At 46.0% G+C, this 24,032-nt stretch overlaps 1 protein-coding gene across 3 annotated transcripts in view; it reads right to left on the reverse strand.

The window, feature by feature from the left end:
- The window catches only part of DAP3 (death associated protein 3), a 996,586-nt gene that overhangs the window by 415,574 nt on the left and 556,980 nt on the right, over positions 1–24,032 (reverse strand). For all 3 annotated transcript variants that reach the window (XM_069650015.1, XM_069650007.1, XM_069650021.1), the window contains exon 9: positions 16,665–16,823. In XM_069650015.1, the coding sequence (XP_069506116.1) occupies positions 16,665–16,823 (159 nt within the window). The remainder of the gene's footprint in view (positions 1–16,664; positions 16,824–24,032) is intronic.

A 24,032-nucleotide genomic window follows, 5' to 3' on the forward strand; every position in this document is an offset into this window, starting at 1 on the left:
AAATTCCGAAGCAGCACAGCTGTGGTGATTACCTGTCAGATGTGGAATACGTCGGAGGACACAATCCCTTCGAATAGTAGTTTCCTAAACCATACTGGTTTTGAGGGGAGCGAGATGGCCCACGAAATGACCGATGAGAGCCACCCCCTCCCTGTTGTGAAGGCTTCTGGGTAATCTGTTGTAAGGACTTGAGTCTCATGTTCTTTTTTAGCTGTCTGAAGTGCTTCGTCCATGGCCTTGCCAAACAAGTTGGTTTCTTCAACTGGTTTGTTTATTAGATCTGCCTGGGTTTCAGGTTTAAAACCAGAGTTCCGTAACCAGGCATGTTGCTTCAGTAAGGTACCCTGGGCCAGGGTTCTACCCGCTGTCTCTGCAGCGTCTATAGTGTTCTTAAGAACATTATGATTCACTTGCTTGCCTTCGGACACAATTGCTTCAGGTTCAGGTACCTCCTGAAGGCCGCCTTGCAGCAGGTTCCACTGGACGTCTGCATAGCTAGCCAACAGAGCGGTGTTATTGGCTATTCAGGTGGAGAATGTAGCAGCAGTCGTGACCCTCTTCCCCAGCGCATACAACCTTTTGGATTCTTTATCAGGCAGTGCTTCACCTGTAGACAGGGGTTGTTAGGCAGATACCTGTGCAGTTCCCTCTGGGACCACTGCAAAAGATTTAGGACTACAGGTGTTTGGCAGTAAACCCACTTGGTAGCAGTCTGTACCACACAGATTCACTTGGTAGCTGTGGCTGAGCAGTCAGACTTCCCTCAAGAAGAGTTAGGCAGTATACAGAGTATTCACAATAGGTCAAGAGAACACAGTAGAACAAGTAAACACTGACCAGGGCTTGGTGTAAAAGAGATAAAATTATTTAAAACCACATCTAGAAAAACACACAGGCACTAATAGTAAGCAATTCAAAAACACGGTCACTAAAAGATATACACTCCCTTAAAAGAATATTAGACAAGTCTTAAGTAAAGCCCCACTTATTTGCAGACAGCGGTGAGCGCTTAACGTAGATAGCACTCTAATAATTTGTTTTAAAAAGAGAGAGAAAAGCAGAGAATGAATTGAAACAGATCCCAACACTTTTTCACAAACACAACAAGAGAGGAAGGCAAAGTAACACTGTGAATTCAGAGTCAGTAGGCCAGATCCGCTTTAAGAGGATCAAAACAAAATGTGTCCAAGGTCACACGGTTGCAGTGCACAAAAGTCTTTTAACGGTTCAAAAAGGAGTTGGACCAAAGAAAGGGACCAGTTACAGGGTCAAGGCGGCCAGCCCATTCCAGAAGGTGAAGGGGTTATTATTACCTTGTAGCAATCTTTAGAAAGGGAGGCCTGGCGGACACGGTACCTTAAAGTGGTGAGAACACTCCAGCGGGGGCAGTTGTTCCTGGCAGCGGATGCAATTCGGTGCTTCGTCCGGGGGAAGAGAGGATCTCGTCGGGGAGGAAGACAGGAGTCTGTTGCACTGCCAGGGAAGAAACCAGCCGCGGAGTTTCTCAGGTACAAGGAGCGGTCCGTTGAATCGCGGTCCAGTGGTAAGTGGCTATCCGGCTGCCAGGGTGCTTGGCACGGGCAGTTCGACCACAAACCGATCTGGGGTGCGAAGAAAGAAGGTAAACTGGTTGTGCCCACCAGTCAGGGGAAGAAGCCTCTACAGCCGGGAGATCTTCTCTGTGGTCGGGAAGTGGTGAGTCGTTCCGCAGGGCTCCACCGGTGGTGTCGTCGTGGCAGGTTGGCTCAGCTTCTCCCTCGTCGGATTCTCAGGTCCTGTGGCGACTTCTGAAGTTCCAGTCCCCAAAGCCCTGCTTTTATGCAGCAAACCCCCATTCACTCAGCCTAGCTGTCAATCAAACATGTTAAGTGGTGAGCCGGCCGGCTCACCACTTGGGCCAATCACACAAGAGTGCGACTTGAGTTACCAAGGTAACTCAGTCCAGGGTGCTTAAACCCCCTCCCGCACCCCCTGTGGTACCCAGACAGAGTGGCACCACTTTTGGAGGCTTCTGTGGAGAAGCCCGCCAAAAAGTGAAACAAAGGGCTCGACTTGGGTTGGAGTCACAGAAGAGAACACAAACACCATTTTAGAATCGAGTCCTGGCAAAAAATACCAACCGGCGAATTAATATTAATTAAATAAACCGGCGGTAAGTTCGAGGCTATGAGAATTAAATAATTAAAGTTGGTAGCCTCGAACAATGGGAAAATCCCATAGGGAAAATTTGCGGTCGAATATAAAAAGTATTTTCCACTGCCACCAGCCAAAACTCGATCAGGGGGGACGGAGACGTGCCCCCTTGACTAACAGACCCCGGGGCAATTGAATTGCCCCAACCAGTACATCCACAATATGATGGTTTGTACTGGTTTCTGTTAATAATTTGGGACTAGTAAAGCCAATGGTGACTTTACATGCCCTGGGAGACAGTAGTCAGTCCCAGGGTATGGAGTCTATGGTGGGGTGTCACTATGACACCCCTGTGTTACTGCACGGAGGTTGCTGTGTAACACACATAGTAAAAACACATGAGACCCTATGGAGTAAAGGACCCCATAGCCCATAAAACACATTAACAGTCAAAGGAACACCATAAATCATGTCTCAGAGTGGGAGAAAGAGAGTCTCACTCTTGGCAGGAGAAAAAAAACTCCAGGAATCCAGCAAAGCTGCTGGGGTACTCACTAGGTTAGGACATTCAGCCTAAAGAGAGAATTCTCCCTAACAGGGGTACACCTGCCCTTTTTCTCGTGGTGATAACTACTAGTGAATCCAGAATGGCATGGCACTTGATGTAAGCGGGGTCGGTAGAAGAAGGGCGAAACAACTTCTCTACCCTGGGATTAACTGCTCTGGTCTGAGCTGGTGTCAACAATGAAGGCGCCAGTCTCCTCTTGATAGAATTGAGCAAAGGAATGGCCTGGCTGGCAGGAGGCTTTTCCTTCAGTATATCTTCTACAAAATCCGAATCCAGCAAAGCCCCCTGTGTGGCGATCTGAAAATGCTCAGCCGCCTTTTTCAAGATGGCGTTAACGCCATCTGATCATCCACAGGTGGGGCTTGACGGACTGGAGTGGAGTGGGGGGAATCTATACCCAGGGCGTCAGGGTCCAGGTTAGGAGGAGAGGACGCCCAAGGTTGACAATCAACCTGATGGCTGTCTTCCCAATTGTCCATTGGATCCACAAGATCCTCAATATTGTCCCTGAAGGGAGCATCATCTTGTACATATGTGTCCACAGGGACTTTGTCATCAGTAAGCTCATAAGTATATTTTGTCACGAGGATTGTCAAAGGTGCTCTGAAATTTGGCCATAGGAGTAAAAGGAAGGTCCTCACGAGGCCTTGTGGGAGCAAACCTTTCAGAAAAAGTAATTTCTCTAGTCTGTCCATACATCCCTAAAACTTCTCCCTGGTCCATGAAGATGAACCAGGGGAGGAAAGGGGTAATTTTCACTCAGTTCTGTAAAACGTCGAGATTTGGCCCCCAAAGTATTGGATAGAGGCAGAGGGATCTCAGAATAGTCCTTGCAAGGCTCTGGGCGTTTTGACGTGTCTCTCTGGGCCTTCTGTTTCGACGTCTCCTTCGGCTGTTCCTTATGTCTAACCGCCGAAGCGATCCTTGCGATACTATTGTTAGGCAGAATCCTGTGCAGTGCCCTTAGGGACCACTACACACAATTAAGACCACAGGAGACAATACAAGTTTGACCTTTGGTACAAGCCTGTACTACTATGTCAGAGTGGTAGCAGTGGTGGAGCAGCCAGGCTTATCTCAAGATTATATGAGCAGTAGCAGAGATTACACAAAGGGACCACAAATACTGTGACTCAAGCAAACACTGACTCAAGGTTTCAGGTAAAAAAATATAAGTACATTTATTTTTAAACCATTCGTTATAGACACAACACTTCTATGAAACTCAAATAAAAACCACACGTTAAATATACTACAACTAACCAATTACCTTTGTACAGTAAGTCTCAAGTTAAGTACCCTGTGTTTGAATGAACCTGTGTTATGAACAAAATACGTTACCACGCATACGATTGCGATCACTTTTTGACAGTTCGGTCTACTAAATAAACGCGTATCCGTGACCTGAAATGCTACCGGGGCAAAAACACACTTAGCACCTGAGATACCCAGAGGGAGTTGGAGGCAAAAATCACAGGCAATATTTTGGTTAGGCAGGCAGAATCAAGAAACACTCAAGAGACAGGAGTTCAAAAGTCAAAGGACCGGAGCCAGGGTCGAAAGACACCAGGGCCTGTTGCCGAAGATCACACAGTCAGACAGTTCACGACTCCACGTGGCAAAAAGTACTTCGATATTGTCAATGTTCGGAAGCAAAAGTTATAAGAAGGAGGGAAGACAAGGGCAAGCCTTGGAAAATGAAGAAAAGGGATATTCACCCAGTTTCCTCAAGCAGAACACAGTACCTTGTTCCAATGGTGCAGCTGGTGCCCTGGCAGTTGTTCCTGTTGGTTTCCCACAGACCCATGATTCCTGGAGCTTCGTTGTGAAAGACGACGTCTGAAGGGGGTCTGCACCACACAGGGATGAAGCCGGCAGCAGCGACAATGAATAAAAGGTGCGCTCCTTAGAAACAGGCGAGGCTCTTCAGGTGGCTATCCTGACCACTACAGCAGCGTGCAGTGATTTCGACCAAGGAAGAGGATACTGTGGCTGTAGAAGATGAGCTGCTTATCCCCACTAAGCTCAAGGGAAGAAGACTCCGGACTGCATCTTCTCCAAGTTGTTGAAGGGAAGATAGCTCAGGACTGCAGCAGGGCTTCACCGGGAAGGGGTAGTTGCAGCAGCCGTCGTTCTCTCCGCTTCTCTTCAGTTGCTTGTAGTTCCAGTGGTGACTTCCTGACTTCTAGCCCAAGAGACCTGCCTTTTATGCGAAAAACCCCCATTCACACAGCCTGGCTGTCAATCACCCAGCAGGGGGGTTGTCCAGCCAGGACAACTACGCAGGCCAATCATGACAAAGTGTGACTTGGGTTTCCTAGGATACTCTGTGCAGGGGGTGACTACACCCCTCCCTCACATTCAGCCCACCTAGACACCGAGGCACCTTGAGGAGGGCTTCTGAGCAGAAGCCCGCCAAAAGACAGTGAACAAAGAAGGCAAACCTAGTTTGCCACGCAAAGTAAAACACAAGAAGGACTTTAACAAAAAGAAATGGCGAATAAACCCAACCGGAGCCAAAAGAAAGAATTTGGTCAAGCGGGTTTATGTTCGAGGCTAATATAATAGCCTAAAACAATACCACATTAATCTAATATAATCGCGGTAGAAAAGTTAGGGTAGATACCACTGCCACCAGCCAAGTCTAAATGTTAAAAGAGAGAAACAATGCTCTACGAGGTACAGATACAGAGGCATACGAAGTAACCCTCTCCAGTACTCCACGGAAGATGGGGTGTACTGCCTCTGTGGTAAATTGACTAAGTAAAGTTAATGGCAACTTTACCCTTTTCTGGGGGACTGTTGTCAGACTCAGAAATGGAGTCGGGGGGGCGGGGGGGTATGGGTGGGAGTCAAAGACAACCCTGTGCCACTGCACTGAAGGTGCTGTGTGACACACAAAAGATGGGGGGCTACTGAAGTGGTGTACTCCAGAGTCCACAATCACAAAAACAGAGAAATACACATGGCAAAACACAGGTACGAGTGGGGGAAAAGCTCACACTCTTACCAAGTGGAAAAAAAAAACTCCAGAAGTCCAGCAAAGCTGCTGGGGGACTCACTAGGTGAGGGAAATTAGCCATAAATGAGAATTCTCCCTAATAACTATCGCCGATGCTCGGGGTAGTAGGGAAATGTGCCAGGTGGGCCGTGGCTGTGCAGTGGATTTCGGCGCCACTTGGGCCTTAAGTGGTGTCAGCGCTTTCTCCTGCAGTGTCTCGACGGCCGCGTGTGTTTTGGTGCTACCACTCTTTACTTTGGATGGCCCAGTCGCATGCCGCTGCGGTTGCGGAGAAGGCTGCCGATTATAAAGATCAGCGGATCCCGTTGAAGTATCCGACGGGTCCGTCAGTGCTTTGGAACGCTTTGACTGTGCCGCCGAAGCAGAACCTTGGGTTGTGTGTTTAGCGTGGGAACTTTGTGCGTTCCCTGTCGATGGGTTTCTTCCCCATAACATGACTCGCGGCGTGCCTATCGGGGACGGACGCTGCGGATCGAAAACTCTCAGCCGTTAGGTCAATGGTCTCCGAAACGGAGCATTGGTCATCACTAGTGCCTTAGTCACAGTCACAGTCAGCAGCTGTGGGGGTGGGGGGAATTACTTTCGGCCTGCGACACACCGTAGGCCGCCCACTGCTTCAGACAGTGCTCCTTAATACTCTTTGGACGCAAGAGTTTACAGGCCGCACAGGTCGCCTCGTTGTGGTTGAGGGGCAGACAGTTAATGCACCTACGGTGCTAGTCTTTCCACGGATATTTGGCCTTACACGAAGGACAAAATCTAAATGGAGTCTTGTCCATAGCGCAAGATAGATATAGCGATGACAAAACCCAGGGAACAAAGAGAGGGAAAGAGAAAGAGGAAAGGCATACTTGAAACCCCACTCTCCCTACTGTACAGGCCGACCAGAAGGCCCGGCCATGTGGTCGGCAGCGCCGCCTGATCAACAGGCATCAAAATTCCACAGCAGTCTTCGGCGGTGCACAGGATTCAACCGTCGAAGTGACTTAATGGGAATAAACGACCAAAGGTTGCTAAATACAACAATAACGCAATCTCTTATGAAGAGCTCCACATTAGGGCGACCAGATAATTGGGCAGAAAAAAACAATCTCAGGAACCACGACGCATGAGGGATTTTGGGTAAACTACACGTCACGTTAGGGATAGTATTACAGGCACGCCCATGTCGACGTCCACTTTCGATCTTTGAAAGACGAGATGCAATACTCTGCGGTTATCACTGGATGTCAGATTATATGCACAGCATGTGATTCTAAGCACATTAACAAGTATCAGAAACAACTTTACACCATGTACAGACAAACGCTCACATCAAACGCATACACATAGTCAAAGAGAGGACTACACCGTCTCTGGGCACCATTATAAAACAGAAAAAATGAAATGAACAAATTCACATTTATGCTGGACACTGCAATCAGAGAACCCTGGCCTTAATGAGTTTGTTGCATTAAGTTCTGTGAAAGAGAGAGGAGAGGAGAAAGAGAAAAAGAGAGAAAGAGAAAGAGAGAGAAAGAAAGTTATGATGGGTTTAACCTCTAAGTGCCAAGGACGAGTATGCTCGTCCTTTTTGCATAGACTTGCATAATAGCCTGGCACTTAAAGGTATGGAAAAAAAAACCTTTCACCTGAAATGTGAAAGTAGGAAAGTCCATTTGAGCCAAGTCTCACATTTCAAAACGCCCTTGCTGTTGTGGCTCAGAACTGGAGGTGAACTTCCAGCAATGGCTACTAGGTGGCGTTGTGGAATGTGTTTGCGACTTGGCTCAAATGGACTTTCCTCTAATGAATATATATATATATATATATATATATATTTTTTTTTTTTTAGACATGTGGATCTGCTTAGAATCGCATGCTTTGCATAGGCCGACATCTAGTGGTAGGTGCAGAGTATCGCATGACTTGTTTTCGAAGTTCGAAAAGGGACGTCGACTGGGCGTGTTTGTAATACTATCCCTAGTGTGACGTGTACTGTACCCATGGTCCTTCACGCATCTGGTGCCGCAGATTGTTTTTTTTTTTAGCATTGCTACCTAATCTTGACTATAATCCAACAGTTATTTAATATATTCAGTCTTCGATGGACGCTCATCTTGACAGAAGCCAACACCTGCAGAAAATCTCGGCAAATTCACTAATGGGCTTTGGCCTTATAATAGCGAGAGTGGGTTTTTTTAAGCATACTTGAATGTATTTTCACACTTTCCTTTAAACTCCAGCTGCCTTCATACCCATCTACCATCATGGGAAGGGCTCCATTTAAGTTCAGTCCGTCCTGTAACAGGTCCCTGTGGAAAGGCACCCATCTGTTCTGTAACCAGTGTTTTTCCCGTGATCATCCTGAAGAGCATTGAGCATCGTGCAGGCCTTTTCACCCTAAAATGCTCAAGGAGCGACACACGAAACGGTAAGCGGCCTAGCCTATGCAGGCTGGCTCCAATGCCATGAACTAGCGACAAGGCAGCAACGGCTCCTTTTCGAAGGCCAATGACATAGTCGAAGAGTCGATAGACTCCTGTGCATATGTTCCGGTTCCCCCAAGGCAAGCCGAGAACTGTGTCGACAGGGAAACTCACTCACACACAATTCCATGCCAATCTTCAGATTTGACAAAAACCGCTCATGCCGCAACATCGGTTTTGACAAAACATAAGCCGAAATCTTTAGCACTCTGGCGTTCTAAGCCCGCTGTGCTTCTGCACTAGCTTCCAAAGCATTGCTCAAAGACAAAAGACGTGCACATTGCCGCGCATAAAGTCTTGACGGTTTCTGTTTCTGTGCCATCTAAACAACATTTTCATCCCAATCAAAAGGAAAAACACACTAAAACACCAGAGCAACAGCCACCATGTGTTGGGGCTACTGGGTTCCCTACAACAGTCTTTCACTACACCAGTAACTTCTCCAGGCTATGCTATAGCTACTAAAACAATGTTTCTATCCCTACATCACAAGCTGTGGACCCAGAAGAAATAGTTTTCCCCCTTCCAGATAACCTTAGAAACAGGCACCTGGACTAGAGATAGATTTGAGCAAACTATGGGCAAAGTTTCTGAATTTGACAGATTTATGGATACTGTACGCAACTCATGGTGCCAACAGTAAAGACGGACACAAGTGATCACAGTTCAAGGGTGTTTATTCAACTTTTATAATAGGTGAGATAAACGCCTAATCTAAACCTAAATCTAAGATGGGAGCGAGCTACGACCATCAAATAATAATAAGGCAGACCTAGTGGCGTCTTGTCAAATAAAAAGGGCCTATACTAAAAAAAACTATTGCCAATCCTTACCCACTACGTTCACAAAAAGAGTGGGGGATAATGTTGAGCAGAAAAGAAAGAAGTGTTCACTAAAATGATAAGTTAAGATGGTGTGGCTAGTTCTCTCTTCCCCACGTTTTAGACACGGGACAAGGTGGGACTTCGGAGCACAGCACACTCCTGGGCCTCGCTAGCACGAGGTTACAGTTCCATTCAATGATACCAGGTCCTTCAGTGGCCAAGTCTCTTTTCTACCAAGTATCTTGCCTTAGAAGGCCTACTGTACCAAAACAACAAAACAAAAGTTCCTTAGGTAATCGTGTACCTTGGGCGATTGCTCTTCGCCTCTTGGATCTCCCTCTGCCGGGCTCTGATCCTCCTTGCAACTTGGACTTCCCTCCATAGCGTTCACTAAGGTATTTCAGATAATTTCCCACTGCGGACAACCCTCAACCAGGTTCACTCTTGTCAAAACAATGTTCACAGGTGTTTTACTCTTCACCCCAACTCGCAGGCATCTTTCCGCTGGGTTCACAATTGCCAATTTCACAGTTCACTTTAGTCTTAACACAATGCAGGATTCACTCTTCTTCGCTTTCCCCTTGACATCCCTTCGTCGGGTTCACATAGCCAACTTTAACACAGTTCATGCTTTTACTCACACTCTTGACAAAAAATGGGGGTTCTCTTCCACTAGCTTTCTTTCGGCAATGGGTAAGAGACTTTCCATAATACAAGGGATTTGGCGTGACCCTTGTAGGACCACTCCGATACCTCACGCTACCCTCTCCTAGGGCCTTCTAGTACTTGCAGTTCACAACCGGTCATGGCCAGAGTCTTTCGAATGAGCACCCAAGTGGCACCGGACCCCTGTGCACCAGGACCTTATAACTGGGCTTTCTTCAAAGTTCACAAACGCACAAGTTCTTTGATCATGAGTTCCTTGCGTTCATACTATGTTGCCGATTGCAACATTGGGCTCAGCACAGTTTGGTCCGCTATCCGCTTTTTCGGGCTCACTGGCTGCGTGAAACCCGTTGTCTTGTTTCGCTTCTGGAGTCAAGGATGGTGTCACGGTGGCCAGCATGCCTCCCTGCCTGGGTTATCAATGCGGGAGGTCCCTGTGCACCGTTGACATCTGCTACTCCACACGTCAGCTGTAAAACCCGGTCTTATGTTTACTCATTCGGAGGCTTTGCGGTCTGGGTTGAAAAGGGCAAGGGCATCTCCCTCCTTGTCATCCTTTCACGCCTTGCCGCCTTTCATCTCTGTTTAAACTGCTGGACTGGATTAGCTGCTTCCTTGTGCTGTTGGCCTTGCTTATAGTGTGTCTTTTATCCCTATGGGGAAGGTAAAGGGCCGTCAGGTGTGCGTGGTTATTGTCAATTGCCTGACCTGTGTGTTGGGACCTGTCATGTAAACGGCTCTGGTGTTAGTCCGTTGTCTGTTACGGTGTAAGAAAGTGTTTATGTCTAAAAAGGGGAGGCGGGGGGTGGGGACGGACGGTTGGGGGCTTTGTCTAGAGCATCTAAATATTTTACAGGATAGGATGGGGAAAATGTGTTCTATGGAAGGGGGTACCGCATTTCAGCCATCTGTGTCCCACTTCCACTCCCCAGAGACCCCTCATCCAGGTGATCCTCCCGCAGGAACTGGATCCTATAGCGATGGCAGTGTCCTGCCCACCTGGATGACAGATCCCCGGAGACTAGCGGTTGAGACACCTTCAGGTTTCTCACAATACATTTCCAATCAAATGAAAGTCACTTCTTTTAGAAGCGGGTAATCTATTTTCAAAATCACCTAGACTTCAGTTATTTCCTGGACATTCAGTTGTTGATATCACAGATCGGCCATCCAATCTATTTCAGGAGGACCAAGATGACAATTATGACCAATTGCAACAAGACCAGGGGAATAATGGTCAGGAATGCAAGCACTAGAAGGGCACACAACACGTAGCACTTCTTAGCATAACACGTTGTTGAGAGGGTCCGGACAGAACTTTATTAGCAAGGTACCATTGCACTGTTCCAGCAGTGTTATTAGTGGCCATAGCACAGCAAACTTAATCATGTCCCACAAATCAGGACAGCAACGTGAAAGAAACACAGCTTCTTCCCATGAAAGCATGTGTGGCCCAGACCTTGTTTCTTGTATTTGTTTATTCATATAGCGCACTGAACCCTTAGGTATCTTGGAGCATTTCTTACAGTTTACATAAGTTACATATTTACATATAGTTGAGACAATACAAGAATTGAATACAAGAATAGAATACAGGAAATGAAAACAGGATCAAATAAAGTGCATAGTAGATAGGTACAAAGATGAGCATGGTCATAGGAGGTACCGGTTATTGTGCTTCTTGTATGGCGAGCCACATTTTTGCATTTTTCCTGAACTTAGTGTAAGATGGTTCTGATCTAAGGGCTACTGGCAGTGTGTTCCACATTTTAGCTGCTAAAACTGGGAAGCTGCTGCCTCCTGCCTTCTGAAGCTTGTAGCTAGGGATCTTGAGACAGTGTAGTTGTGCAGATCTTGTTGGTCGGCCAGAGAGTTTCTGTGAGAATTTGTCACTCATATTTTGGTGCTAGTTTAGAAAGGATATTTGTGAGTGAGTGATAAGGTTTAAAATGAAATTCTTTGATGGATTGATAAGTGAGCATTGCATCTCAACTCTGATAATGGTGAGATCTAGGGATGTTCATAGCAAATCGAAGCACTTTATTTTGTAGTATTTACAACCTTTTTAGGTTGGGGTGGTTGGTTCCTAGGTATAAGGTGTTGCAATAGTCAGTTTTGATAAGATGAACGCTCTAGCTATAGTGGTGCAATTAGATGTAGACAAGAAGGGTCTGCAAGCGTTAATTTGCAGGTGTAGGCAAAGGTCAAAGCTATCGCATTGACTTGTCTTGTCAAAGTAAGTCAAGAGTCAAGGTAAATGACTAGCATTTTCACTTCCTTGAATACCTTTAATGTTATTGCCATCAACATTAAACGAGTTGAACTGTTTGTCTAATCTGTTGGGTCTTGTTTGGGAGCCTATCAGGAGTCTTACCATTAGGACAGTCTGTGTTTAGCCATCCAAGTTTGTATGATTAGATATGTCATTTAGTAGTTTTGAGTCAGTGTGGTAGTCGCCAGTGATGGGGATGAGAATTTGGGTGTCATCCGCATAGTTTGTAGAGGAGACACCCAAGTGGTCCAAGTCATCAATGAGAGGCTTTGTGAAAATATTATAAAGCGTCGGGAGTCGCAGGAGTCTGAGGTACACCGCATGCGACTGGTGCTGGCTCGGCCGATGCTGTAGGTGCGACCACTCTTGTGGTTCTATTCAAGAATGACTGGATCCAAGCAGTCGCTGTGTCAGAGAAATGGGCTGTAGACGAGAGGTGGTTGCATAAAACTGATAGGTCTAGTAACAGTAGAAGGGCTCGGTTACCTTTGTCTTTTCTAATGTCCATTTGCGTTTTTAGATCTATCAGGGCTGTCTCAGAGCCATGTCTGTCTTAAGCCTGACTGTCGGAGGCTCAAGAGGTTATTACTTTCGAGATGTTACTGGATATGAAGGTAGTCTCGGGAGGATAGCTCAGGGGCAACGTGCTTGCCTTGGAAGCAAGATGACACAGAGCACCACAGGTTCGATCCCCGGGTCTGTGCTAGAAACCTCTGGCTATTAAGTGCGTTATAAATAACCAATCATATCGAAGAATTTTCAGAAGGAACGGAACAGTAGTAATAGGTCTATAATTTGTGGGGATGTGTGGGTCAAGGGTGGGTTTCTTTAATAAAGCAAGGACCCAGGCGTCTTTCAGATTGGTGGGGACCCAACAGCAGTTTGCGATACAATACTGCTGATTTGCTTTTTATTTCAATACTCATGTCGCACTAACTGTGACATGATTTCTAGAATGAGGATTATAAGTTTAATTAGCCTGAAGAGCAGAGCGCACAGGCGAGGCAGCAGCTCCCGGGTGGGGCTGAAACATGGTATGCATTTTTATGTGCTTAGCCCGGGCACCGTCTAAAACACATGAGCAGAGCAGCCCATGTGCCGAGGACCGAGCCTGCAAGAGGCAGCTTGTCAGCCATCGTCTGGGCCGCTGGTAAGTACATGCCAATTTAATTTTAGTAGGTGCTGGGGCTTGTGCCTGCAGGCTGTGAGAGTTCCGCACTGATAAAACAGCTTGCAGGCATATGGCCTTCTTAATGCTGTTCAACAGTAGCCCGGCCCCGTTTCTGGCAGCTCAAGCCGTCGTCCTGGATCGGGCTCGGAAGTTAGGGCAGGCACGTGATCCCCACTCGCAGAACGGAGGAAGGCGGCAGACTAGCTGCAGGTAGGGCCTGGCCTCCCTCCTCCCCCCAGCGGACACCTGTGCTGGAGTGATTTGTGTCCCGAGGCTGGGCTCGCTTCCGACCACAGAACCCCCTGTAAGGTGTCCTCCAGAATTAACTGGGGTGGCAGGCTGCCCTGTGTGTGTTGTGTGCGCATAGTACAGGTGCAGCGGTCGCCTCGCCTTCTGGGGAGGGACATGACCAATGCTCTGATTGACTTGGAAAAGAGACCAAAGTGCTGCTATTGCCTGCTTCCTTACAGGAAATTACAGCCCACTGCTCTCCCACTTCAAAGTTCTAATGCTGGACCAGTGTGAACTCTGGCATGCATTTACTTAGGAAACCGATTGCTTATTTTCACTAAGAATTAGAGAGCCTCCAAATAAGGGTAGCGCGAGAGCTATGGGGCTGTACTTAAAAGCACAGCTGGAGCTGTCTCATTAGCTGTATAGAGGCGATGTTGAGAGGTGTTGGAACTGTCCTGTTAGGTACATTACGCATAGCAGCAATGTTGAGGAGGTGCTGGAATGCCTCCCTCCCTCCTAAACATTGCTCCTTCCTCCCCGACCTGCACCGCCTCTTCTCACCCTCTCCCCTTCTTATGCTACAGCATTTCCAGGATCCGAATTGCCACATGGCTGAGTTGGATCGTTCTGTCTTTTGCTTGGTTTGTTCTTCACCCCTGTTCCTCCCTGTCCTGCACTGCCTTACTCCCCTTTCACCCCCACCATGTTACACCACTTGCACGTTCCGAATGTCTCTTTATATTGTTTTTCTTCCCAGTCCCCACCCCCCCCACCTTCCCTTGTCTTGATGTGCCTCGAATCACCATTTAGCTATATAGGAGCATTATAAATCACCAATACATTTTAATGTTCTTTGAAGCACAGGACTGCAGTGATTTGCTTTCATCTGGTGCTTCCAAGAACATTTAGAAAGCCTTGTGCCTGCAGGCTATGTTATTAGTGCTTGGCTCACACTGCCTTAGCACGGATAACACAGCCTGCAAGCATAGTGCCTTCTTAATGTTATTTGAAGCACAGGACAGCAGTGGTTTGCTACTGCACTGTACTTCAAAAAACATTTGCAAGGTATTATGCAGGCAGACCTACCTGCATTTGAAAATCAAAAACCCTGAGATTTCTGCCATCGTTCTTCGCAGCACCTCTAATTACTGTAAATTCTGTCCTCGCCTCGTCCTATATTGAATAAGAGGGTAAATGCTTACAAAAATAACCTTAAGGTGCAATAGATCTCTCAATACTTAAAGCCACATGACAAAAAATACTGTCATTAGAACCTTGGTAGCAGGCGCTACTATACAGATGCAAGATAACATCATTTAGCAGGACCTTTTATTCAGGCTTTCTGGTTCAAAACAGACTATACCTGCTCCATTCTGATCACGGATGAATAACAGAGGTGTTAGTTCTTTAAATGCCTCGGTGGGGGAGCTGTGGCCTTTGCTGACGGAGCAGCGTTGTGCACCATTTCCCTCACAGGCATCCTCTGATCACTGCAGAGGGGCTAAAGGCACCGCTTTTACTGCAGGCCCTGACAATCCCAGAGGCTTTATGCTCTTCACTGGAGACCGGAGAAGAGCATGAAAACCTGTGGGATTCGGCACAATCCTAGAAGTTAGACAGGTATCCCTACAGACCGTGTTATCAGTGCGGGCTGTGTGCGGTCAAGTGTCTGGAAATATTTCTCCTGCTGATTGGCAGGATATATATTATTCTCAGCCATTTGCTAATGTTCAACCCGGCACTAAAAACACAACCTGCAGGCAGGAGGACTTCTAAATGTCTTTGATGCGCTGGATTGCAGCAGGGCCTGCTGAAGAAGAGTCATGGCTCGGTGGGCCCATTTCAATATCATGTTTGGGGGGGCCCCTTTGGAGCTGAGAAAGTCTGAGGCACCCGTGCATACATTCTAACGAAGACAAAAAAACACAGCCAGGGCGTTAACAGCTGCAGATTATCACAAGATTGCCAAACAGCAGGTAAACAAACTTCGACTGAAATACTTCTTTAGTAAGCAATGAGCTATTGTGGAGCCACTGGACTTAAAAGGCACAAAGGCGATAAGAACACTTTTGCATACCACAGAGGCCCAAGGAAGGTGATGGTCTGAAGGACTGCAGCTAGTGCAGCTTATGTGTGCACTGCAAAGAGCACATTTAAAGAATGGAATATAAGAAGTTTGTTGCCGTGTCATACAATTCCCGACTGTCAACATGGGACCAGCTGCTGGGGGCCCCCTTAGGCTCAGGCCCCTATCAACTGAAAAGGTTGAAAGGCCCCGATGCCACCCCTGGTCTGCAGCGATTTGCTGCTACCTGCGCTTCAAAGAGCATTTAGTAGGACTATACCCACAGACTGTGTGCTATCAAATGTCTGGGAATAATATTTCTCCTGCTTGATGATTGGCTGGAGATATATTATTCCCACCATTTGCTAGCAGTTGTCCCTGAACTGATAGTCTGCAGGCATGAGGCCTTCTAAATGTCGTTTGAATGTCAACGTGATAAACGGATGGTGCCTGCGCTGCACGGTTAAAAAGGCCCAGAGATTATTGCTTTAAAACATTTAACTGTTAGCTGCAACTGAGCCTTATTTGGACTTCCTCCCTGAAAGCAGTTTCAACCCATGTCCACCTTCTGTTGGGTTCTACGTTGTTAAATTGACTGCAGTTTGATTGATTTGATTTTGCTCACCACATCTTTGCAACCACATAAGCCTTATTGTTTTCCATGGGGCCCCTTCTTATACCCCCCCTCTGCTCCTCACCTCCATTTCCACCCGGTCCCCTTTGCTACTCCCTAAGCCAAACACAAACGTGTGCATCTGGTCACCATTCAGTTCAATTGCATCACCCCCTCTTCTTATTGCACTGTATTGATTTATCCTTAGTCTCTACTATCCACAGTTGCATTTCTCCCACCTCAGTTTCCAGCCTCCCTATCTTACCAATCAGTCTTCGGTCCTTGATTCTTGCCCTTCTGCTATGGCCTACATGCACATTTGTCTTTTCTATAACTGTGGTCCATGGCCCTGCTCTTCATGTAGGACATGCCCATTAACTGGCCACAGTGTTTTGCTATGCAACAGATTGTACACTATATCATACTATTTGTCATGCTTCAAAATGACACACAAAGTTAGCAGTACAAAATGTTCACATCTAGAATGATTACTGAAATATTTCATTTAGTACAATGCCAAGGAGGGGACCATAGTGTCATTAAGCACAAATGATCTTTGTTTACAACTGGATAACCCCGTGAAAGAGAGAACCCTGATCTTGAACTAGACTCCAGCAGATCTACATACCATACTTTTGTCCTCTTTCTTCAAAGATGTCTTTCCCCACAGAGCGTTCACGCTATCCACGGCGACAAGCATTCTGTAGGAGCCAAGGGGAGCCTGTCTCTTCAGCTCCTTTAATACCACTCCAACAACATCACTAGCACTTTTTACTCGAGTCAAACCCTTCATATGCAGAAAGAAAAGAAAAACAAATAGGAGCAATAAACATTAAAATAATTTGCTTCTTATGCACTAGCAAGACATCTGGTTAGTCAATTCTGGGAGGGAGCAAACAGGCTGAAAACAAATTTCAGACCACAGTGAGTATATTAGGGAGATGTTTACACAGCCAAACGTTGAATGATGTGACACTTATTCTAATGGAAACAGGTAGTTCTGATAAAAATGTTAGATCAAACTCTCCTATGAGCTGCTCTGCCAGAGCAGTCGGGCTTCACTCAAAGGAGGAAAGCAGATGGCGTGAAGGTAGCGTTGGTCCCAACAGATAATGCAAGAGAGGACATTGCGCAGATAATGAAAAATATACTCTCCATTATATGGTTCCACCAGTGGTGTAACAAAATTAAGGCGGCTGCCAGCGAGCCCTGCTGAGGGCCCCCACCCCAACCTCCTCAAAGAAGTGCATTCTGCACCACAGACTCCTGGGCCGGCCTGGGTCACCATTCATGCCCAATGATTATGATGACCATGCTGCCGCAGCGGTGTGATGGTGATGCGGACTGTGTAAAGCGAAGGATGTAAGACGTTGAACCAAATCTTACACTCAACACAGAAACAAGGGCTGGGGGGGTGTATGGCCCCTGGCATCCAAATGTTCTGGGTGCCATTGTGCGCAGTCAGTAACATTACGTACATGCAGTAGTAGAGGCAGCTTTTGGTGCTGGTAATATGTGGGTCGAGCGGCTCCTGAGGGGGCACTGGCATTGTAAAGGATTCAAGGTCAGTGGCAGCTGGTGAATATCTTTAGTGCAGAGGCAGAAACAATTTCCACAAATTATTGCAATCGAGTAAGCATAGCAAGAGAGCCATAGGTAATGAGAGAGAAATCGGATGTTGCTCCCAAGAAAATGTTTCAAATAATCTGTTGAAATGGTGCATTTTACAGCATATTTTAGGAGACAAATTGGTTAAAAAGACATAGCATTTACAATTGGTTCTCTAGTGTAATGCCATGTCACCAACAGTACAAATGTGTATTCGACAACATTTTCATGATGCCAGAGTTCCCAACATATGCCAGGAATGCAATTGTAAATCATGTTTATGCAGCCACACCCACAATATATTTCCCAGCCTTGTCAGTGCAAATCATCTCATGAAGCCTTAGACCATCATGAATGCCGGCATTCCTAGCGTAAAGCACTTTGATTTTGTGGCCACAATCTAGGCATTATAGTTACTATAAATAACGTGTATGAAGCCACAAACACAATCTAGGCATGTATGATCACTGCTAATCACATTGAAGCTGCATCTGCATTCTTACAAAATTCTCCATGTAGCAAATTGGATGATTGGATTTTCACATCACCCAGAACACACCCACCACACACAGAAACATCACTTGCATCAGATGCAAGAAGCAAGGGTATGTGCAGACTTTAATTCCGCTGGTATGAAAAGGAAAGAACCAGAAGACAGGCCTTCTTCATCTACACCCCCAGACTCTGGAACCTCCCTCGCTGCAATCACCAGATGCACCCCCTCACTTTGGCATTTCAGATTGGAGCTCAAGGCCCTCCTCTACAAGGAATGACTTCACCACAAGGTGTAGGTCCACACACCCTCCACTCTTCACCTAACCTGAGACTGAGTGACCTGAACCCCCTTTTCCACCTCTGGTTTCTTGTAGATCCCCTGGTGCCAAATTGTCCAATGTTCCACTCCCAGTTGTTAGCTTTCAGCTCCCGTGTATTGATACTGCGTGAACTGCTCCCCTCACTGCATACCTTCCCCCATTGATGTGTAGAGCACACTGTTGCTTAATGAAGCTAGATCCAAGCTCCAGAAAAATACCTTAATAACAATAATATTGATAATAAAAATAATACAAATCATGTGTCATTTTGAGTGTGTATTTTGGGTCAATCACCATAATCTCGGGTGATCTTATTGTCATCAGACTGCATATCGTAAATACATTTCTCTGGCTCAGTTAGTAAATACATTGCTGTTTATAAATAAAATATTGTCTCACTCAGTATAAAAACGATTCAGTAAACCAGTAAGTCTACCTCATTCTGTAAATAAATCACCCATGGGAAATGCTATGGGCATAAATGGCAATAGCTCCTTGCATAAAATCAAAGAGCATTTTGGGAACATAAAAAATGACAGGGGTGCTGTGTCTGAGCCCGAATGTGAGACTGTCTGGTCCCAGTCCACATCCAGGTGCCTAATTGTATGTTAGACAGATGTTGTAGCCAGTGGCCATCCATGATTGGATAGCCACTACCAGTTTGGATAGTGCAGATCGTTAGCATTGATGTAACTGGGCGATCTTCCAGTCCAGATCTTGGATAAAAGGAGAACTGCTGCAGCCATTCAACAGATCATCATTGGAGCCAAGATCCCCTACGAAGCAGTGAACCTTTGGACCAGAAATCAGAAGGGGGCCTGCCGTTATGTAGTAAATGTCTTCTGTAAGGGCCAGAAAGCACCACAAAAGACTTTGCTGTCAAAGTGCAACTTAGTCCATTCATGGACTGTCACATGGAATAAGTCAATACCCTCAAAGGACAGGTCAAGAATTTTGTCCTGCACATCCTTACCCACGCTGAGCGAAGCATGTCAGTGCCAAGCCAAAATACTGTGCACCATCAACTTTGTCTCAAATAGCCCGGACTTGAATGTTGCTGCTTTGTCGGGCCAAAGAACTGCTGGAAATGTGAAAATTCGGATATATGTGATTTGACTGTGGCAGAATTGTTCGCGGCAGAATTGACCGTGGTCAATTTCGACACAAAAACAATTTTGCCGCTGCCAAATCTGGCAGAACTTTGACCCCCCCACACCTCCAATATATCTCCCCACCCTCCACCCACTTACCTTTCGCTTCTCGCTTGCTTCTGACCCTGCAGTGTCAGTTCCGTCCCTCTTATGCGGGTCGGATCTGACGCCGCAGGGTCTGCTTTTCTTTTTTTTCTTGTATCCCCCTCCCCTGCCTCCAGTCCTCAGGAAGCGGGGGACACCCCTGCTCGGTATTGATTGCCAAAGTTGTTCGAATTAAAATGAAATGGTACTTGCCGAATTCGGCAAGATTTACCTTGCGATCAATTTAATTCGTACAAATTGGGCAATGCCGAAAATTCCTTCCATAGCCTTTGGTTAGTCGCAGCTAGCATAGCATCTTCATTGGACTAGTGAAGATGAAGTACGTTGTAAGACTAGACATTTTTGCCATTAGAATCCAGAAACTTGTCATTAGAATGAAGGGACACAGACTGCTCTTAGACCACAGACCTGCATTTTGAAAAAACATAACTGCAGCTACCACGCTGGAGTGAGGCTGAGTGTTGTAAGACAAACATGGTTTTCCCAGATTTAAGATCTATTCTGTGGATAGGCTGAATGGTATGTGGGTTTCCCCACAATTTGTTTTCCTCTGCAAGAACATCCTTCTGAATGGCTATTCTTGACTTCTTGGGACTCTGAAGGGAAAAAACATGAGAGAACTTCATGCTCAGACGCAATCACTAACTGTGTAGGAAGGCCTAAAAAGCACCCTCCTCTTTATAAATATTAGGATGGTTATTGAGCGCGGGTCTAGATTCAGAAAGCAAAAGAGAACTTTACAATTCAGGGAATTACGCAGCCAGGGAAGCAGATCACAAGGGATCAATACAAGGGAGCAGGGAGCCAACAACAGGGGAGGGTGGGCAATTTGGCAACTAGAGATCTTATAAGCAACAAGGGGAGGAAATGGAGGAGATCACCCAGTCCCCGGTTAAAGAGGAGTGTCTTGAGCTTGTTCCTGAAATGAAGCAAGGGGCAAATATGGTGTTGACAAGGAGGTTGTTACGGAGTCAGAACATGTAGCCAGAGAAGGCCAGTCTTCTGGTTCTTTCCTTCCTAGACCAGCGAAGTTCAAGTCTGCACATCCGAAGTCTCCGGATATGCTGTTTCTCAGAGAGGTAGCTTGGGGGCTCTAGGCTGCTGCCCTTGCAGATGATGCAGCAGGATTTGAAGACAATACATAACTACAGCAGGAGCCAGATCAGTGTGGTAATGTGGTTGAATTTGTTGAGTCCTTTGATGAGAAGTGCTGCAGTATGTAGGACACATCTCTGGGGTGCTAGGGTAGTTACCAGAAGGCCTTCCAGGAGTGCATTGCCACCATCTAGATAAGAGTGGACCAAGGCTTGAACAGCAGATCTAAAGTTGTATACTGGGTTAAAGGGTTTGATAACACATAAGGGGGAAAGTTGGAACAAACCAATACCTGTCTTCCTTTCTGTGTGTCCTTGAAGGAGAGGTATCTGCCGATGTAGAACCCAAGGTGCTTGGCGACGGTGGCCATCTAGCGTGTGAAGCCCTTGAGATTCTTAGCAGAGAGCCAGGTCTGGATGTAAGGATGCTCAGTGTTGACAATCTGAATAAGAAAACCTGACTTATTCTGTGCTCTTCGGAATAGAAAAGACACCATGTACACCATTGTGTCCTGACAAAATAGTAGAAATATCACCACCATACCAACCCCCCCAGTCAGAAAAAAAAATGTTTTCTGTGTGTAACATTTGCTGTACCAATTATGTCATATTTAGAATTTTTGACATCTAAACACTACATGTACACAATATGAATATATATGTAATTTTGTTCATTAGTGCGACTCAGCGATGCAGCTGTGTCTTAGGCTTTTTTATGCATTCTGAAAAATAAAATTGTTTTTGAGACACAAAAACAAACTAGTAATATGATACTCTCTCTCATAAACCAGAAGCATAAATAACAGCTGATGGTTAGGTAATCTGGGAAGGGGAAGAATTTAGTGCCCTCCAACAAGTAAGGGAGGGGTAACTAGTTACCCATTTTTTACTTATGTTTAAACTCTTCCACACTTGAGTCTGGTCCCCCGACAAAAAATATATTTGTGGAAGTACCCAATAGATGATCGTGCTCAGTGTTGTTGGACAGAAGTAGGGATTCCGTCTTGGAGGTATTGAGCTTCAGGTAAGCACTGCTCACCTGGAGAAGTGTCAGTAACCGGAACATCAAGCCAAGCAGGAGGGCCAGTAGGCACGTGACTGGCCCAACGGAACTATAGGTTTGTCAGATGATCATCACCACTCCCAGCACCAATGGAAGAGCCCCAGATGACGTAGGGGCTGAAGGAGTTTGAGGAAGTTGAAGAGTCTGAAACCTATGCTGCACAAACTGTACTACAACCCCCATAACTAGTCACTGAAACAAAAATCAAACCAAAAAAAAAAAACATCCTCAGAAGAAGCATACAAAGCCGCAGACGCAGCTCAAGTAGACGTCGACACCCAATAACAGTATACCAAGCTAGGGTGCCTGTTCAACTGCAGAGCATGCGTACCTCATGAAGGACGATGGAATTTGTCAGGATGTAAACCAAGAAGGTGACCAATCTGTCCAAACAAAGGTCCCTCTACTGAGTTGGATTGTGTGATGGTATAATAAATTGGTGGATGCTTCTACGTATTGAGATTCAGGTGAAGAAACTTCAGAAACTGCTTAAAATTGTCATTCTGGTCATGTGGGCACTTTATAAGCCCACAATTACATCCTCCATATTGGTTTAAACTGATTTTGGACATTATGTCCCAGAGTCTCCTTCTCATTTCATGTGGGGGTGGTCTAGGTAAGTGGAAGTCCTACTGACCATCCAGTCTGGTGGGTCCTCTGACCCTTTGAAAGTAGCCCCCTCTAATAATGAATGGAGTGTCCTTGGCCAGACCATTTTTGCAGAGGGCTGAAGGTGCTGCCTCGTCCCTGCTTATCTCTCCATTTCCTGTTCTGCTGATTGGAGGAAGCAATTCTGCTGACCTGCTTAAGATATTCCCACCAATTCCTCAAGCTTCAGCCATTGAAGACTTATTCGGCTGCACTGGCTGGTTACAGTGACTTGTCTATATCACAGTTTGTGTTTTTGCCACTAGAGGAGTTTCCCTACTTCTGCTGGGTCAAGTCCTCCACACCTGAATCATTGTTGTAGGCGTTTATTGCCACAATCCTCTATTTAATGCCAGATCTTCTGCTTCACTGTGGGTCATTGCTGCTGTTCAGAAGGGGGTTGAGGCCTCAACACCCCACCAGATCTGCAGCTTGGGAGTCCAAGGGTGTAACCAGCCATTACTCGTGTCCTAGGATCATTTGCAGCTGTGCTACCATTATTATTTTTCCACCGAACCAGTGGGAGCGGTCTTCACAGGTTCCCACTTCTTCCTGGAGTTTTAAGCACTTTTCACTTCAAGCTGAAAGGTTGACTGCAAGCTCATGCGTACCGAATCCTGGAAGCTGCATTCAGGGAAAGAAGCCCTGTACTTAGTGAGTTGTGTTATGCTGTTGGAGCAGTTTTCATCGTAATCACTGGCGTGAGTACTTTCATCTGGGTCCTAGCATGGACGATTATTCCAAATACTCACCCTCAGATGTTCCTCTGGTCCTAGGTTGAGATTCGTTGGAGGTAAGTTTCGAATGCATTTTCGCCACAGACCTCTACTGGGTGTCTTGCTCTGTTGCTTTTTCCTCTGGGGCTTCTGGCTTGTCCATCAATCTCTGGGTCTCTTCTTTTGGGTGATCTTTTAGCATTACATGGGGGTTGTCTACATCAGGATATGCTCCTGTGGGGTAGAAATGATTTGCCTACAAATGAAGCAGATACCGCATTGACTTTCCTCCCTTGTTTTCTGTTGAACTTTAAAATTGCTCTGGACTGTAAATATTTTTCCCTGAAACATAAGGCTATGTTAACTGTTGTTAACATGTATATTTGTGGAAGCCTTTGGCTGTGGTTTGGAAAGGTTTCCTACCCTCTGATGGATTATATGTGCATTTGCATTACTTTTAATACTATGTCCTAGTGGAACCAAATTAATGTGGATTGTTGGTTTAGGTGCCTTTATTGATTGTTAGAATGTTTATCCTATTGGGTAAAATGCCTACTTCCCATTTTTGCCTACCCCTTTATGGGATACATTACTCACCGTAATCGTATTTCTGATGCTTGTACCTGCTTAGATTCATATGCTCTGCATAGTCCGACATGTAGTGATAGTCACAGAGTATTACAAGATTTGTTTTATAAACTCAAAAACAGGTGTTGACAGGGCGTCTTAGTAATACTATCCGTAGTGTGACGTGTACTGTACCCATGGTCCTTCATGCATCTACGTCCCTCCAATG

This window comes from Ambystoma mexicanum, chromosome 1p (assembly GCF_040938575.1).
Source record: "Ambystoma mexicanum isolate Mex_15411 chromosome 1p, UKY_AmexF1_1, whole genome shotgun sequence".
Taxonomy (NCBI): Eukaryota; Metazoa; Chordata; class Amphibia; order Caudata; family Ambystomatidae; genus Ambystoma; species Ambystoma mexicanum.